The 18734-nt window shown below is 44.0% G+C and overlaps 1 protein-coding gene across 1 annotated transcript in view; it reads right to left on the reverse strand.

Moving 5' to 3' along the window:
• Positions 1-10269, reverse strand: part of LOC121549658 (receptor-type tyrosine-protein phosphatase mu-like) — a 294543-nt gene extending 284274 nt beyond the window's left edge. The window contains exon 1 of the mRNA XM_045210375.1: positions 9947-10269. Coding sequence (XP_045066310.1) covers positions 9947-10019 — 73 coding nt within the window. The 5' untranslated portion in view covers positions 10020-10269. The remainder of the gene's footprint in view (positions 1-9946) is intronic.
• Between the last annotated feature and the right edge of the window lie 8465 nt (positions 10270-18734).

Consider the following 18734-nt stretch of genomic DNA (forward strand, 5'->3'; position numbering starts at 1 on the left):
CATGCTTTCATCCGTTCATGGTTGAAAGCAACGGTTAAGAAATCTGACAACAAGTGCTCCGTCTCCCTGGGTGAGGGGAATTCTAGATAAGCACATGCCTTCCTTATTTGCCTTGCTGCATCTCAACACTCCGCAGCACACGCTGCCACACAATATTCCCCCATGCTAAAGGATTATGCCCAATCACCTCTGGATTGCTGCACACCTAGCTCTGTAAAATGGTTAGAGAGGGGTGGTGTGGGAAAGAGGAGCGAGAGGGCTTATTAGGTCGCAGTGGTTTTAGTTAGTTAAAGTCAAGTTAGCGGAAGCTAGCAACAACATATCCTCAGGCTACCCCCCTGATGCCCCCCCATCTGGAAAGGTTGGGTTGGGAGCTGTCTGGGTTTAGATGGGCATCGGGTGAGGATGAGAGAGTTTACTGCCTGCTGGGTTCTCTTTGGAGGCTGTGGTGTCAACACTTCAGGCAAGGGGGTGGTGGTGGTGGTGGTGGTGGTGGTGGTGGGTTGGGGGGTGCCACGGTGTAGAAGGGGGGGAGATAATGACCCAGTTTCTGCACTATATTACCAAGTCAGTGAAACACTCCCTGGAGTGGAGACCAAACTTAATTGCCTCTGATACAGAATGCTGTTAATGCAGCACTCTGTGCTGGCTCTGAACAGCTTTTACTGTTGACACGCCAGGTTGCGATTCAACAGACCACTAGGCCAACAACCCCCCCCGGATGAGAAATACACTGAACGATGACACGACACCTGTGAAAGCACAGTGCCATATCTCTTCCAAGACATCCATGAAAGGGGCTCCTGGCTGGAGAGCTCACCCCAGATGAGGTGACGTGTGGCAGGCTTAGCAGGGCTGGGTGTGAGGGGGTTAGTCCTGAAGGAGCAGTGAGGGGTGCAGTGATGTGATGACTGTAGCAGCAGGTCTGGCAGTGCTGAGCTGGAGGCGCCCTCCCGGCTCTGTCCCTGTTAATGTAGTACACCTGGACAGGCCTGTTAATGTAGTACACCTGGACAGGCCTGTTAATGTAGTGCCCCTGGACAGGCCTGTTAATGTAGTACACCTGGACAGGCCTGTTAATGTAGTACACCTGGACAGGCCTGTTAATGTAGTACACCTGGACAGGCCTGTTAATGTAGTACACCTGGACAGGCCTGTTAATGTAGTACACCTGGACAGGCCTGTTAATGCAGTACACCTGGACAGGCCTGTTAATGTAGTACACCTGGACAGGCCTGTTAATGTAGTACCCCTGGACAGGCCTGTTAATGTAGTACACCTGGACAGGCCTGTTAATGTAGTACACCTGGACAGGCCTGTTAATGTAGTGCCCCTGGACAGGCCTGTTAATGTAGTACACCTGGACAGGCCTGTTAATGTAGTACACCTGGACAGGCCTGTTAATGTAGTACACCTGACAGGCCTGTTAATGTAGTACACCTGGACAGGCCTGTTAATGTAGTACACCTGGACAGGCCTGTTAATGTAGTACACCTGGACAGGCCTGTTAATGTAGTACACCTGGACAGGCCTGTTAATGTAGTACACCTGGACAGGCCTGTTAATGTAGTACACCTGGACAGGCCTGTTAATGTAGTACACCTGGACAGGCCTGTTAATGTAGTACACCTGGACAGGCCTGGGGCTCAGTGGCTCGGCTTCCCTGCCTCCTACCCTATTCCTCTCGTTGACTGTATAGTCCCCTGTAGCTCAGTTGGTAGAGCATGGCGCTTGCAACGCCAGGGTTGTGGGTTCGTTTCCCACGGGGGGCCAGTATGAAAATGTATGCACTCACTAACTATAAGTCGCTCTGGATAAGAGTGTCTGCTAAATGACTAAAATGTAATGTAAATGTATCGCTCTGCCGGCCTCCCCATCTGCCAATCTCCCAGCCCACTGTAATGCTAAGCTCCTTCTCTGCCTGGCTTGAAGCAGTCTCTATATCTATCTAAGACCCATCCTCCCCCCTGTATGTCTGGAAGACTGTGCTACCGTGCCAGCCAGCCAGTCAGGCTCCAATATCCCAGCAACAAGGGTCAACCTACCATATGAACAGTCGTCCGTCTTAGTGAATCACCAGAGAGCATCAATCTCCTCATAGTATTGCACAACAGGCCTGAGAAAAACTTTCACAATCTGTTTTTTTTCTGGCCGGCCATACACACTTTGTTTTCATGTTTAGTAGGAGGATTAAGGGGATTAGAAAGCAAAACTTGAGAAAGATGAAAACAAAACGTTTGCCATGCCACACAGTGTGTTTTTACACTGATCAGAAAACCAAGCAGCAAGGATTGCCGACTTGGATTCAATTGGATTTGGGCCATTTGAGATTTGCCTTGTTTATCTCCTTCTTTCTGGGGGACTTACTTCGTGCTTCCGAGCTCTCAGGGAACCTCATGGAGCCACCAGCGAGATAATGCACTGGTGGTGGAGCTGGGTTGGTTATCACGGACTTCTATTGGAAGAACTATCCTCCAATAGGACTAGTTTGTCATCAAATTGTTAGGTATAAGGAGGGAAAATCCAGAAAGTTGCAGTAGCCAAACAAAACCTTTCCCTTTCCCCACAGGAGCCAAGCTGTCCAGAATCTAGCAGTGCTTCCACTACAGTACTGTATATGTCCCACTCTAAGTTCCCTTATTCATCATGATTTGGCTTCCTCTAGGGTGTACGTCTGGAATCCATATGGAGATTAAGTTGATGAATGGTTTGCTGGAGATTTGGAAAAGCATTTCCGTGCTGAAGTCTGTTCTAAACCTACTATGACGCTGCTGCAGCTATATCACTGCTACGATCTTGATTTCTCAAAACACACTTTTCAGGAAGATTTTTTTATTTACCCTTTATTTAACTAGGCAAGTCAGTTAAGAACAAATTCTTATTTACAATGACCACAGAGTATGCATGCATCAACTCAATCAACATGAGGTTATAGTCTACTTTCCCATTTGCAACAGAAAATACATGAAATCTCTTTAAAAAGAAAGGCCTGGCCAGCTTAGATTTTGCCCTTTGCCCAACTTCATAACTAGTTTTGCACTTATAAGGCTCACACCGCTCTAATTTTAAGCGTTCTGTTAACATTGCACAACCCACGCTCATAAACATGCCCAGCAATGACAACACCAAGTCTCGACCACACACACATGTAAATACATGCAGGGAAATAGGCCTAAACCTGCAGTCACAAGATCGATGTCACTTTACAGCCACTTCATTTCACACTCCATTTCCTTAGAGTTGGCATTAGGTATGTATTGAGTCTAACTCCACATTTAACGCATTACCCACTGATGAATATTTACAGTTGCAATATAGGTTAAGTACCTTTCCCGGGGGTAAAGAGTGGTTCTGTCCCCTTCGGGCAGCATGCGGTGTTCACATATCCAGATCACTAACCACTTCTCCCCATTAACGTCTGTGGTGTTTTAATGGCTTTCTGTTTCATCTCCCTCACTTTAACGCACACAGATATTATAATAAAGCAAGGCAGCACTTGTGGACAAGCTCCGAGGACAGCTATTATCATAATTATGATAAAGATGAAATTATGATACGGCAATAAAATATTTACATTCCTCCCCTTTGAACACATATTTGAGGAGTTCTGAGAATTTCCAGAGGCATTCCTACTGCTTCCTGCACTGTGAGGAATCCACTCAACTGGGAGTGAGGAAAGTATGCGATATGTGCATTTTTCAGTGTTTTCCAGTAAATGTTAAATCTGCATCTTAAACACAATGCTAATTCCTTACAATCCTTCGGTGAGGAGGCTACGACTGAGGAGTTTTTGTTGGTGCCCACCTCTGAGATTATAATTTAGGAGACCTCTTAATTCCTCTGACCTGTGGAGAGATGTCGTCTGATTGCCGGGTGTATTCCTAAACCGTATCATTTTCCCTTGGCTTACTGTATTGTGCTGGCCTGGATTTAATATGGGCCTCTTTTAATATTAGTCCACCGTGTGTTGAGACAGGCCCGGCTGGCCATGAGATTAGGACGGTTTGTGTGCGACAACGTTATTTAATACAGTGGGCCGGTGATCCTCATATCGATGTATCCCTCTAAGATTGTACTTGCACATTCAGCAAACTCTTACCTCAATGTTTCCCTTGTGGCGTTTGCGCGCAAAACGCCTCTTCCATATCGTGCTACAGTTTATATATATACACATATATACACACATATACACACACACACATTTTGCTGCCGTCACAGGGCTGGTGGAAAAACATTATTAGGGTGACAGCTAAGACCGAGAACAGAGAACCTGGTCCTTGATTCCAATGAACTGTGTTTAACAATGCCTCGTCTTAATATAGCCAGAGGTCTTGCAGTTGCACGCTCAATAAAAAAAGGTTATTCACCACAGAGCAGGGGGGGTGGGGAGTAGGCTTACATGCATTAAAGTTAGTTATTTCAAACGCTAAAACCTCAAGTAAAGATCCAACAGATTTTTACAGATTTGAACACCACGTCGACAAAGCTTCAGCAAGAGCTGTTGCCTGTTTTTGGTTTCACTGCTCCCAACCCCCGTTGGTGTTTCCAGTGGGCCCCAGAGAGATGACAGTTTCAGTGAGACCACACACTGATGGGACAATTAATACCATTAAATGTTCCTCCTTGAGCCAGTCTCACCCTGGACAGGGTCGTGGCACTCAGCCCAAAACTGGGTAAACCTAAATTGGCTTAAGACGAAGGCCTAGAGACCAGGCTGTGAACTATTAAAGTCATATGATATGCGTTTGACACCAGGACAAAGAGGTGGAACACTTCAAAAAGGATGCGCTGTAGCAGAAGGCATTAAGATTCTCAAATAAAGTCAACATGTAGCAGAATTTTAGCAATATTTTCAGAAAATGTTTCAGAAAAAAAAAACTGCGAGATGAAAATCTAGGGTAAACCATAAAGGCCACACACAGCTTGGCAATTTAGTTCCATTTTGTAATTTTCCATCAGTCTCACTAATCGGTGTCTCTTTACTGTTGACAAGATGCCTGATTAAGCCTTTCTGACGTGGACAGAACCTTGGGCAAAGAGGACGATGAATGTGACAAACATTTGCTAAATGGGGTGGACGGGGCAAATTTCTAATCAACAGCAAAACAGTTCATCACGCCGCAGAGCTAAAGACCAGCCGGTACGCTATGCTGCCCCTTTCAACATCCCCAATTAAAATGACTAATAAAGATCCATTCAAAAACGTCCGTTCTGCTTGCTTTGCAATAAATAACAGCGGCATGAGCGAAAAGTGAGGGAAATAATTATAACATCATAAACTATTTGGCACTACATGGTCCTTGCTTTCCAAGCAAATATACACGCCTTCCCAATTTAGCAGAGCCAGAAATGACAGGGATTAGCGCTGGGCATCAGGGTTAGGAAACTATTCAAAATAACACAAAATACATGGGGGGGACAACACACCCGAGAAATAAAAAAAGTGGCTTCTTGGGAGGGTTCAGGGGGCTCCAAGGATTTCGCAGCAGTAGACAAACTATGCTGATCCCCTACACTGAATCATTCCCTGATGTTTAGGCCATGCTAAAGCAGAGGTGGACCCCATTTCCTTTAAAAAACCTCTGGGCCGGTAGGGTCAGAAAGAGGGGGGTTCATTTCTCAAATTTCCTTTAGGAACAACAATGACTTTTAGTCACAATTAGATCAGAGGAAAATGAACTCCTCTCATGCCTGATAAGAACACCGTGGTCCCAAACTGTTAATGACCCGTAATGAGGACTCCACAGTGCCAGTAGTGGAGAGATCTGCCTTTGGTCATACTCATATATCCAAGGCAGAGAGACTGGGAGAGGAGGAGATGCAGCAGTGTGGGCTACTCACCTGCCCCCCTTCCTGTAACCTGGTTCCTCTTCCAGAAAAACAACATGCAAGGAAGCAGGAAAAAAACAAACCACGCACACCCTCCTGAGGACAGCCTATCCCCAAGTAACAACATCCTAGTAACAGTAGCAGCCTTACGCTGATTGCTGATGGCTTGGAAGTAGGGCAGGGGTTGTCCTTGGTGAATTCATTAGCCATTTTCCTGAGCGCCTAGACTGACACAGTCACCTACAAAGGCCTCTAGCGAAATTCAGTAAATCCCATTATCCAGCGGAATTATGAATACGTAAATCATGTGAGAGCTTCTTTTAATCTCAGCGGTTCATTAAACCTGACAGGGGTGTGCAATGCAAATCGCTGACTGGACCACCTGGCCTCTCTATTGCCCTCACTTCATGGGCGTGCTGGCTGATTCAGGACTTTTCCTGCCCGTTTCCCTGTGTGTCCAGCTATACCCCCTCCCTCTCGAAGGGCCGAGTTTAATTAGAGAGGGTCCTGTTTGCTCAGCATCTCTTTCAGAGTCACATCTAATGGGTAATTATACTGTCTGTACCCGATCACTTTAAACCACAACACTGGCCGGCCCCTCCCTGGCCCAAACATAAAGACTCCTGACTTCTACCAAGGTAGTGTTCATAAGGGACAAAATGGAAGAACAAGAGTTAAACAAGAAAGCACTGCCTGAACTTGTTCAATATGAAATGTTTGTTATGGTTTTCTGCAGCGTGCCCTAACGACCACGACACAGCTTTCAGGACGATCAGCACAGTGGGTTCAGTGGGAGATGGACTGTGGGGTAAAAACAGTGAGAGCATGCAGGGTCGGACAATGATGGAAATGTTTTCTGTGCACACTAGCCACAACAAATATGGCGAGGCAGACAGGAATTCATCACTAGGCCTTCAGCAAGTCTCAGAAGGATGCAAAAAAAAGCTAAATAGCTTGAAGTGAAGGTTTTTGCAATTTCATGGAAGACTTTCTTTGTGTCAGGAGAGCTGGGTATGTATGACAGAAACACAATAGCGGACATTAATAATGCCAGTTAATTATTTACAGTGTGCTATTATCATTATGAGGGCAACTATTCCATCTTGGGATGGCGGTGGAGATTTTAATTTCATTCTCCACTGGTGCAGATAGCCCAGCAGAGGCTCCATCTGTCTGGGCTGTATGTGAAGAACCAGTAACTCTACTACAGTTTCTATACAGAGATATTTGACTGGGTATACTTGGTGCTCTATGAGTCTGTCTTAAAGACAAATCATTTTAAAGTGGATAGTTGAAAAGAGGCCAGAGACACAGCAACGGTTCACAGAAAGGCTGTGTGGCCAGGTCCAAGGAAGAAGAACCATGAGCATTATGTAGCGTGAACAAAAGGTCTGCAGCACAACAACAATTATTTATTTTTTTATAGCAGTGAATGGACGGAAGAAACAGTGCAGGGATATCCATCCATCTAGGAGAGACAGAGGATATCCTGGGTTTCATGGTCACACACAAGACACAATAATGAAATCCAGAATTTATTAGAGCCACTGCAGCCAGGCCCTGTGCTGAGTCCAAACACACAAGGCTCAGTGGAGCAAAGGCCACAAACTCTCATATTCATCTCTTAACAATTTAGCCCTACTTACAGCGAAGCAAGAGAATAACCATTCAGCTTCACTTCTTCAAGAAACTCATTTTGATTATATGTTTGCCTTGATTGACATGTACTGTAGTCTGATCAACCATATCTACTGTGTATCATTCAGTGCATGTCTATGGGCTTCTACAAAAGTGAAGTGTGGTAGCCTGTGTTTTACTTTTCATGGATAACTAACTTGAGAGATGCAAGCAGGGAATTGCAATGCAACCGCCTTAAATGTCTCTCTCCTCGCATGGTTGCCACCAATAACAGTGCTAGGATCGGGAATACATGTGGGGAATGCGATTGTAACTACTGAACATTTGGGAGAATAACAACTGCAGCCACTTTTTAATTAGTTTGTTAGCAATCATTTTTACATTAAATAAAAAGGCTCTTCATTTACATGTGTAATTCCACCACTGCTTTGTTACTCCCTGATTGGCAAATAAACAAAATAGTTAGGCCTATTTACATTCCATTATAAATAATTTGTTTAGCAAATATTTGCCTGTTTGTGCTTTTTAATATTGGTGGCAGAGGAAAGAGTTATTGGATGAGGTTGCGGACCAAATCCTGAGCCTCAAGAGATCCATTGTGTGGAGGTATGTACGATGCTGCCACCATCAGGCATTACAAGTAAAGGCATTGAGCGTCAGAGATAGGGACAGTTATGCAGTAGGAAGGCTACTTACATGCAGAACATCAGAAACAAAACGTTGGTTACTGATGTAGATAAATAGCATGGGCACACTGTCTAAAAGTGCATTTTTATTACATCAAATTAAATCATTTTTGCACAAGTAAATGGAAACCGTTACAAAAATAGATATTTGTCTGGCTCAATCAATTAGAATATAAATGTGAGTGAGAACTTACTCCGATTGACCCCATTCAAGATTTTATGAAGTCTAATTTAAATTTCAACACAACTTTATATAGCCCCATATAAAGTTGTGTTGAAATTTAAATCAGACTTCATAAAATCTTGAGCAATAAGCTAAACACATTCAGAGATGTTTGACTAATAAAACAAAATGCACCAACCAATGCATTTGCTGAGATTTCATTGTTCAGAATAATACCAAAAATACTTTTCACTACATTGAACTAAACAACCATCATCCTCCCATGTAAAACTAAAAACAATACACCATGTGGCATCAGGGCTGGATTACCTAACAGGCATGCACATGCCCCAGAGCCCACAACCCCTAACCAAATAATTGTTGGTTCGTTTTTTGGGAGGCCCCCTGGAGGTCAGGCCCCCTGGAGGTTGGACCCACCCCTCAAACTGTGTAGAATTGCAGAAAATTAGCTATAAAACAGCACATTTTTCTCTCTGACCCATCACAAAATGGGCCCCAAATGCGGTAGTCCGGCCCTGTGTGGCATTGAGTATCATTATTACATCTACTGTAAGAAAAGTATGCCCAGCTGTGGCATGACTGAAGGAAAACAGATGTGTTTGTTGGCCTAATGTATACATAGTTACATGCTTCCAATGCAGTTCAGATGAGCCACAGTTCAGGTGTGAAATGCAGCTCTCCTCCATTCAAACACAAGCAATCTAGAGCATATCAAAGCATCTGTATAACAATCCATGTAGATATAGCTCTCCACAACTGCCTAGCCCTTCACTGTGGCATGTTGCCAATATGCAATGACACTACAATAATATAGGTATAATATGCTAAATGACCATCTATTCAAGAAGCAGGTATCGGAAGTTAGGTTAGACTTCGATTGCTTAAAATAGATTAGCATATATAAAAAGTAACGGTTTGCTTTGCTAAGGTTTTCAAAAATTCTCTAAACTTTACAGACAAGTCGGTGTCAGTCTGACAGTAACCCAACTTGAAACGGACGTGAAATTGATAGCATCAGGGGGAAAAAATGATTTACAAAGTAGCGCACAGAACATTTCCCTCTTCAAACAAGCTGTCAAGGGACACCTAACAGCTATTAAACTCTTCAACAACTATTGTGGTTACGGATGATGGAAATAATTGCAATTTTGCCAAAGTAGTCTATAGCCACAATCCAAAATGGAAGAAAATCTCGACATTCTGCTACACTGTATTTGGTAAAATAGCGTATCACAGCGCTGACCACATTATAAAAGTTTCAAATGCGCAGGGCTGGGGCACGTCGGTCTGTTTGAACTACTTGAATAGAAACATTTACTGATAGACAAGGGGACATTAAACAACCATATACGAACTCGCCATAAGCTAATTTCTCTGGCAAACAATGAAATGGTAGCATAGGTAACATTACACAGGCTCCTCGGCAGGAAACTTAGATGTAGTAGCAGGCTGCTACAGAAACTGCGACTGCCCTCGAGACTACTTCGGAATGCGTTCTTCTACAGAGAGCGCGACGCACCCGTTATAGCCTACTAGACCAGGCTACTTCAAATTAATAGGTTTTTGCACAACAAACAAAATACACTACACAAGAAATTACGAGCCTTACCTTTGAATACTTCTCCTCGAACTGTAAGGAATAAGCTTCCCGCAGCAATAAGACAAGTTAAAAGTCTATCCATTGCGGGAGAGTATCGCGAACGTAACCCCCAACTCCGGGGTAAAATCTATTCTACTCTTCCGCTCTGACAGAGGAAAATATTCCGTTTTTACAGTTAACGTGCCCGGTAATGGGAGTGTTCTCCTGGCTGTCTTTCCCTACTTGGTTACTTGTGCATCTTTCATGCGGCTCCACTCCGGTAGTGACTTGCTGGCTGCCAGGAGGTAACTAACGTCACCGAGAAAAGCTCGAGACACTGCGCGCTCCGATAGAGGTGTCGGTATTCAGATGGAGTGACTTTGGTTTTCTTTCATACTTTCATCCCACATTTGCTAGAATTCTTGCGAGAAATACCGAACGATAGACACTTAACATGCAAATACGATTTTAATGTTGTTTATTCTATTCTAGCCTATATCTAGTTTTTAAACTGTGGAGTCAAAGTTTCAGATTGTTGTTTCAGACCCGGTTTGATACAGCTGTGGTTGATAATGAGGGGGAGGGGCGCATCATTTAAAGTCACCTATGAAGACTCATAATTAGGGTCCCAATTTAATTGAGTTTCTTATGTCATTAATAGCATTGCACCATTATTATTATTATTATTTTTTTTGTGGGGGGGCCTTATAAATAGCATGACAGAAAAGCATATTGAGCTTTTTGTCTCAATGCAAATAAATATACTAACCTAAAATATCTCTGACCACCCTGTTATGGTGTTATGATTGTAGGTAGGGTTGAATATTTTCCAGGTATTTTACAAATGTTCCATCCTGAGAATAAATCACTTTTCTCCCAGGTATAGCGGTATTTCCCGCCAAACCCGGAAGTGTCATTCAAAAGCACTATAAAGCATATACATATGTCTGGATTTGATTAGAGCTTTGATCAGCATGAAAATTCAAACCTGATGCTACCTGAGCCTGATGAGCCATATATTAAATACATTTTATGAGCCCTACATTAACGACATTTAATGAGCCCAAGCCCCCAAAAAGCCCAATGATTGTGCCATTATCCAATACATAGCCTACATATATGATAGGATACCGCACATTACGCACGACAGGAAAACATAAAAGCCCATGGATGTATCTAGCTATATGGTCTCTTGGGAAAATAAATTAAACTAGCTCCAGTAGGCTAATCTTTTTTAGTGTGAACTGTATTACTGTACTGTATTTTATTATACTGTAGCCTATTGTATGAACTGGAATGTCGCACATCTTTCAAACCATAAAGCGAAGAGAACATGTCATTCTGGTGCAGCACATGCGGCCTACAAAGTTGCAAGTATAGGCTAACGAATTTGATTTTAATTTTTAATTTATAATAGGGCTTATTTGTATAATTAGTAGGCTGACGCATATATAGCCTACCTTTCATAATATTTCCCCTAATGTTATTAGCCTGTACCTGCTCTTTCTCTGTCTATTGTTGCTTCATTCCTTCCTCACTTTCAACAGTTAAAGGAAATATGTTTCGTTGTCCTTATCTTCATCATTCTAATAACATCCTTGAATAATATAATTAGATGCAGAAGGCTTTCACCTCTCTTCATGAAGATTGAATGGTTATGGGTCTGAATAAATAACTGCTATAACCTACCGCCATCGCGCGTTCGCGCTTCTTTCAAACTACCCGTGAGTTCTATTGGCTGCTGTATTTAACTTTAAGCAAAAAAGAGCTTGCGTCCCTCTTCGAAAAGTCTACTGGTCTATCTTCTTGATCCAAACCAGTCAGGTTTCAAGAATGGTCATTCAACTGAGACTGCTCTTCTCTGTGTCACGGAGGCTCTCCGCACTGCTAAAGCTAACTCTCTCCTCTGCTCTTGTCCTTCTAGACCTGTCTGCTGCCTTTGATACTGTGAACCATCAGATCCTCCTCTCCACCCTCTCCGAGCTGGGCATCTCCGGCGCGGCTCACTCTTGGATTGCGTCCTACCTGACCGGTAGCTCCTACCAAGTGGCGTGGCGAGAATCTGTCTCTGCACCAAGTGCTCTCACCACTGGTGTCCCCCAGGGCTCAGTTCTAGGCCCTCTACTATTCTCGCTATACACCAAGTCACTTGGCTCTGTCATATCCTCACATGGCCTGTCCTATCATTGCTACGCAGACGACACACAACTAATCTTCTCCTTTCCCCTTCTGATAACCAGGTGGCGAATCGCATCTCTGCATGTCTGGCAGACATATCAGTGTGGATGACGGATCATCACCTCAAGCTGAACCTCGGCAAGACAGAGCTGATCTTCCTCCCGGGGAAGGACTGCCCGTTCCATGATCTCGCCATCACGGTTGACAACTCCGTTGTATCCTCCTCCCAGAGTGCGAAGAGCCTTGGTGCAAGGTGGTGACTCGATCCTGTAGGTTCATGCTCTACAACATTCGGAGAGTATGACCCTGCCTTACACAGGAAGCGGCACAGGTCCTAATCCAGGCACTTGTCATCTCCCGTCTGGATTACTGCAACTCGCTGTTGGCTGGGCTCCTGCCTGTGCCATTAAACCCCTACAACTCATCCAGAATACTGCAGCCCGTCTGGTGTTCAACCTTCCCAAGTTCTCTCACGTCACCCCGCTCCTCCGCACACTCCACTGGCTTCCAGTTGAAGCTTGCATCTGCTACAAGACCATGGTGCTTGGAGCTGTGAGGGGAACGGCACCTCCGTACCTTCAGGCTCTGATCAGTCCCTACACCCAAACGAGGGCATTGCGTTCATCCACCTCTGGCCTGCTGGCCCCCCTACCTCTGCGGAAGCACAGTTCCCGCTCAGCCCAGTCAAAACTGTTCGCTGCTCTGGCACCCCAATGGTGGAACAAGCTCCCTCATGACGCCAGGACAGCGGATTCACTCACCACCTTCTGGAGACACTTGAAACCCCACCTCTTTAAGGAATACCTGGGATAGGATAAAGTAATCCTTCTACCCCCCCAAAAAAAAAGTGGTTATCCCACTGTCTATAAGGTGAATGCACCAATTTGTAAGTCGCTCTGGATAAGAGCGTCTGCTAAATGACGTAAATGTAAAATGTACATGTATAAGAAATGGGAGAGGAGAGGCCAGCCGAGCACAGGTGCTTGCGTATTGCGCAAGAGATAGACGCTATAAGTTAGAAGCTTATTATGCATAAACCATCATTAATTAGCTAAATATAAGGCTAATGCTGCATTGAATTTATTACCTGAACGAGGTAGGCTAGCACATCTATATATAGGGCTATATATCAATCTAGACCAGGATTATCTATTTTGGATGCAATTTATGTGGAGTTGTTGGAGAGAGAAAGACTGCGAGAGAGTGCTCGCACGTGCACTGATTTAAAGCAACGATATTCGAGTGAAAGGCTGTTTTAAAACTCTGGAGCTGCAAAAAAAATCCCACACAAAATCATTACAATTAAAAAACAAGTTGACCCCTGAAAGCCAGATGGAGATGGGTACATTAGACATGCATTCGGTCTTTATATTACTGTACCATAGGCTATGCTGCAGCAAGCGTATAGGCCTACCTGTCACAAGAAATGTTACCATGATGAGATGATAGGTCTACATGCATTATGAACTGCTCTCCATACTGAGATGGGCTGTCTGTCCCCACCCTGAGCGTTGATTCATCATGCAGAGGCCGTAGAGAAGCCATATTTAGACACTGCATATAATTTAACAGTTCCATTTCACGCCATGCTGTTCATATAAATAATTTATTATAATTTACCGGTTTCTCGCAGTTATTTATCACGGGAAAGGGGAGTGGTTTTGGGCCGTAAATCCCAGTTATCTCGGTAACCAGTTCCCGCCCCTTTAACCCTAATTGTAGGCTATGCCAAATTTGTTCTCTTTTGTCCAATTGTCTGACATCAAAGGGTAGTCAGTCACTGCTCTCCTCACTGCTATGGTGACAGCAGCTCAATTGGAGAGCAATGTGAACCATGATGCCATACATGGTCAACTAAGCACCATAATGAATGGAGAAAAGCAGGACCCCATCTACACTCTACAGCACCACTTGACTGACTGAAGTTTAACCTTATTTTCCCATTGAAGAGAAAGATCGCGTTCCCCTGCTAAGAACTTGCGTGCATCAACCAATGGTTGAGTGAAACGTCATCAACTGTGTCATAGTCTGACAGATTACTATAACGTATGATGTGGTTAGCTGATATGTAAAATACATTTTCAGGCCAGGCGTTGCAAGATCTGTCAGGAGTCCGTATCGCCCTATTTGTCCCAGAATTATGCAAGATTTACAAAGCAATAGGAGACTTCTCAAATTCTACAGATTTTAATGGGGGGGGGGGGTTCACTATTTGTGAGAATTTTACATTTGAAATATATAGGTTTTTAAATGATTTAGAGTAAAGGCTCTTTAGACTGCCTCTAGATGGCAGAATGTTAGCCTACTTGTCAGTGCTTTGCTTTATCTTGGCCAGGTCGCAGTTGTAAATGAGAACTTGTTCTCAACTGGCTTACCTGGTTAAATAAAGGTGAAATAAAAAATAAAGTGGTGCGTTTCATCTCATTCATCAGAAAATGGTCATGTTCCCCTGCTCCGACGTTGCATGCATCACCCAATGGTTGCATGCCGCACCATTATCTACTGTGCAGTCTGGCACCAGATTTCTATAACATATGATGGTTAGCTGATACTTAACATACCTATCCAGGCGTTGTAAGATCTGGCATGCATCAGCAACGCTTAGACGGAGGAACGCGCCCAATAACAGAGCATTGCCTACAAGATGTCATAATCAAGTGTGTGCGATTCTGTACACAGGATTTATTTGGTAACTTCTCTGGTCAAACAAAGACCTAGTAAGGTTGGCCCAGCAGGCTTGAAAGACGCCCATTTTGCATAAACAGTTACATGCTACACGCGCCTTAGTTTTATTTTACATTTACGTCATTTAGCAGACGCTCTTATCCAGAGCGACTTACAGTTAGTGAATACATATATATATTTTTTAATACTGGCCCCCCGTGGGAAACGAACCCACAACCCTGGCGTTGCAAACGCCATGCTCTATCAACTGAGCTACATCCCTGCCGGCCATTCCCTCCCCTACCCTGGACAACGCTGGGCCAATTGTGCGCCGCCCATGAGTCTCCTGGTCGCGGCCGGCTGCGACAAAGCCTGGATTCGAACCAGGATCTCTAGTGGCACAGTTAGCACTGCGATGCAGTGGTCTTATTTAGTTTATTGTCACATTCACCGATTTTTTTTTTTTTTTACTGGGTCATGCAAAGTAATATGGCGCCCCTGGAGCATATTAGGGTTACGTGCCTTGTCGGCTCACATATTCAAACCAGCAACCTTTCAGTTACTGGCACTCTAACAGCAAGGTTACCTGCAGCCCATTTAAAGGCCGTTTAAAGGCCCAGTGCAAAATGTGATTTTCCTGTGTTTTATATATATTTCCACACTATGAGTTTGGATAAATACTGTGAAATTGTGAAAATTATGATGATGCCCGTTTAGTGTAAGAGCTGTTTGAAAACAATCACAGAAATGATTTGATATTGAGATTTTTTTTTTTAAACGTCTGCATTGGACCTTTAACAGCGACCACAAACAATTTGAATTTCAATGATTTACAGTATAGATTGCATGATTTACAGTATAGATTGCATGGGGGTTCCCAAACTCAGTCCTGGGGCCCTGTGGGTGAACATTTTGGTTGTTGCCCTAGCACTACACAGCTGATTAAATGTTGTATCTTTATTTAACTAGGCAAGTCAGTTAAGAACAAATTCTTATTTACAATGACGGCCTACAACGGCCAAACCCAGATGACGCTGGGCCAATTGTGTGCCGCCCTATGGGACTCCCAATCACAGCCGGTTGTGATACAGCCTGGAATCGAACCAGGGAGTCTGTAGTGACGCCTCAAGCACTGAGATGCAGTGCCTTAGACCGCTGCGCCACTCGGGAGCCCCAACTCATCATCAAGCTTTGATTATCTGAAATCGGCTATGTAGTGCTAGGGGAAAAACCAAAACGTGCACGTTAGCCTAATGATAAATATGTAGGCCTAGCCCATTCTTGAAGAACGCTTGCAAAATGCATGGAACATAGGCCTTTCCCGACTACAAAAAATTGCTGTAATAAAAATGACCATGAACCTGAATAAAGTGCATGGATGCATGGAGGTGAACATCCCTAACTGAATACACAGGTAAATATTACAAACATACCTGATATGAATTAGCATGATGCTACTGAGCTAATGAATGGATGAGGGTGTGTATGTGTGCTTCTCAGCGCCTGCCTTCAAGGCACAGCTTAGCCCAATACAGACCTATTTTTATATTTATTTAAATGAAATATGTTTGATTGTTTTGGGGAAGCTTACATTATGCAAGTAATATTTAAAGTTAATTACATACTTTTTAAAATAAATCTAAGTAAGCCGTAGCACAGGAGTAAAATAGTCCGGGTAGCCATTTGATTAGCTGTTCAGGAGTCTTATGGCTTGGGCGTAGAAGCCTTTTGGACCTAAACTTGGCGTTCCGGTACCGCTTGCCGTGCGGTGGCAGAGAGAACAGTCTATGACTTGGGTGGCTGGTGTCTTTGACAATTTTTAGGGCCTTCCTCTGACACCGCCTGGTATAGATGTCCTGAATGGCAGGAAGCTTGGCCCCAGTGATGTACTGGGCTGTACTCACTACCCTCTGTAGTGCCTTGCAGTCGGAGGCCGAGCAGTTGCCATACCAGGCAGTGATGCAACCAGTCAGGATGCTCTCGATGGTGCAACTGTACAACTTTTTCAGGATCTGAGGACCCATGCCAAATCTTTTCAGTCTCCTGATTGGTAAGAGGCTTTGTCGTGCCCTCTTCACGACTGTCTTGGTGTGTTTGGACCATGATAGTTTGTTGGTGATGTGGACACCAAGGAACTTGAAGCTCTCAACCTGCTCCACTACAGCCTCGTCGATGAGAATGGGTGTGTGCTCGGACCTCCTTTTCCTGTAGTCCACAATCATCTCCTTTGTCTTGATCATTGAGGGAGAGGTTGTTATTCTGGCACCAACAGCCAGGTCTCTGACCTCCTCCCTATAGGCTGTCTCATCGTTATCAGTGATCAGGCCAACCACTGTTGTGTCATCTGCAAACTTAATGATGGTGTTGGAGTCATGCCTGGCCATGCAATCTTGCTCTGATTTGTCATCCTAAGGGTCCCAGAGATAGAATGTAGCATAGTTTTGTTTGATAAAATCAATTTTTATATTCAAATGTTGAAACTGGGTTCTACAGTTTGAACCCCTGCTGTCTCTGGCTCCACACCATCCCCGCCCAGCCACCTAGATGTGTGAAAGTTAGTGTATAAGCTAATGATCCATCATGTATGACATTCCTGGGAGTGTGTAAACTTACATTTTGTATTACTATATCATTTTTGTATGTTCTCTATAGTTATGTACTTGAAAATGTATCAACTGACCAATTCAGCACATTTGGGCAGACTTGATACAAAATAGTCCAGTATTGCAATGCTTCACTGAATCAATCTGAAACTTTGCACACACACTGCTTCCATCCAGTGACCAAAATCTAAATTGCGCCTAAACTGCAATATTATATTGTGGCCTTACTCTTGCATAATTTTTTTTTTTACCAGATCTAATGTGTTATATTATCCTACATTCATTTCACATTTCCACAAACTTCAAAGTATTTCCTTTCAAATGGTATCAAGAATATGCATATCCTTGCTTCAGGTCCTGAGCCACAAGCAGTTAGATTTGGGTATGTCATGTTAGCTGAAAATGGGAAAAAAGGGTCTGATCCTTAAGAGGTTAAAGAAAAAATCTTTGTTCAGTACGAGGTGAGTAATCGCTGTCCTGATATCCAGATGCTCTTTTCAGTCATAAGAGACGGTGGCAGAAACATTATGTACAAAATAAGTTATAAATAACGCGAAAAAACACACACAATAGCACAATTGGTTAGGAGCCCGTACAACGGCAGCCATCTCCTCCGGCGCCAAATCCAGGTGAAAGCTATGTTCCCTTATTGATGTCACCTGTTAAATCCACTTCAATCACTGTAGATGAAGGGGAGGAGACAGGTTAAGGAAGGATTTTGAAGCCTCGAGACAATTGAGACATGGATTGTGCTAGAGGAAATTGAGCTGTGGTTGAGCTGTGTACCAAGCGAAAGCTGAAGGTTTTCCGTCGCAACGGAAGTAGAACAGAGTTGAGTTTGGGGGTCGTTTTTCTGTGTGGCCACCTGCTCATGCTCTCAAAATGTCGGCGCCCGGAGAAGACACGTTTCCGAGGTGAGCAGGACGATTATGAGATGGAGTTACGTCAGGGTGCCACCAGGCCGCAAGCAAAGCCGGGAGAAGAGGAACATTGGAACAGGGTCAGGGACAGGGACACAGAAAGGGGGATTTCTGAGGAGGATTGGAGGGGGGAAAAAGATTAAGAAGAAGTCAAAGAGAATGAGGAAAGGTTGGATTTGGATTTGAGGAAGAAGGCGATAAAAAATAAGATTGGTGTCAAACAGAGTGGTCCGTGCGCGAGACCGAGTTCTGGAGGTGAAATGGAAGTGAATGAGGACGAGTTAAGTGAGGTGGAAGTTGTGTTGAAGAGCTCGGAACCCGAGCCTGGCATCAACGGACATGATAAAGAAGAATCTGGTCCAGTAGGAGGGACATTTTTGGAGAAAGTGGATCCTTGCCTTTTGGCGGATCCATTTGTGGTTTCAGGGTGGGTGGGAAAGGAGTTGGGTGCAG

The sequence above is a fragment of the Coregonus clupeaformis genome, chromosome 34 (assembly GCF_020615455.1).
Source record: "Coregonus clupeaformis isolate EN_2021a chromosome 34, ASM2061545v1, whole genome shotgun sequence".
Classification (NCBI taxonomy): Eukaryota; Metazoa; Chordata; class Actinopteri; order Salmoniformes; family Salmonidae; genus Coregonus; species Coregonus clupeaformis.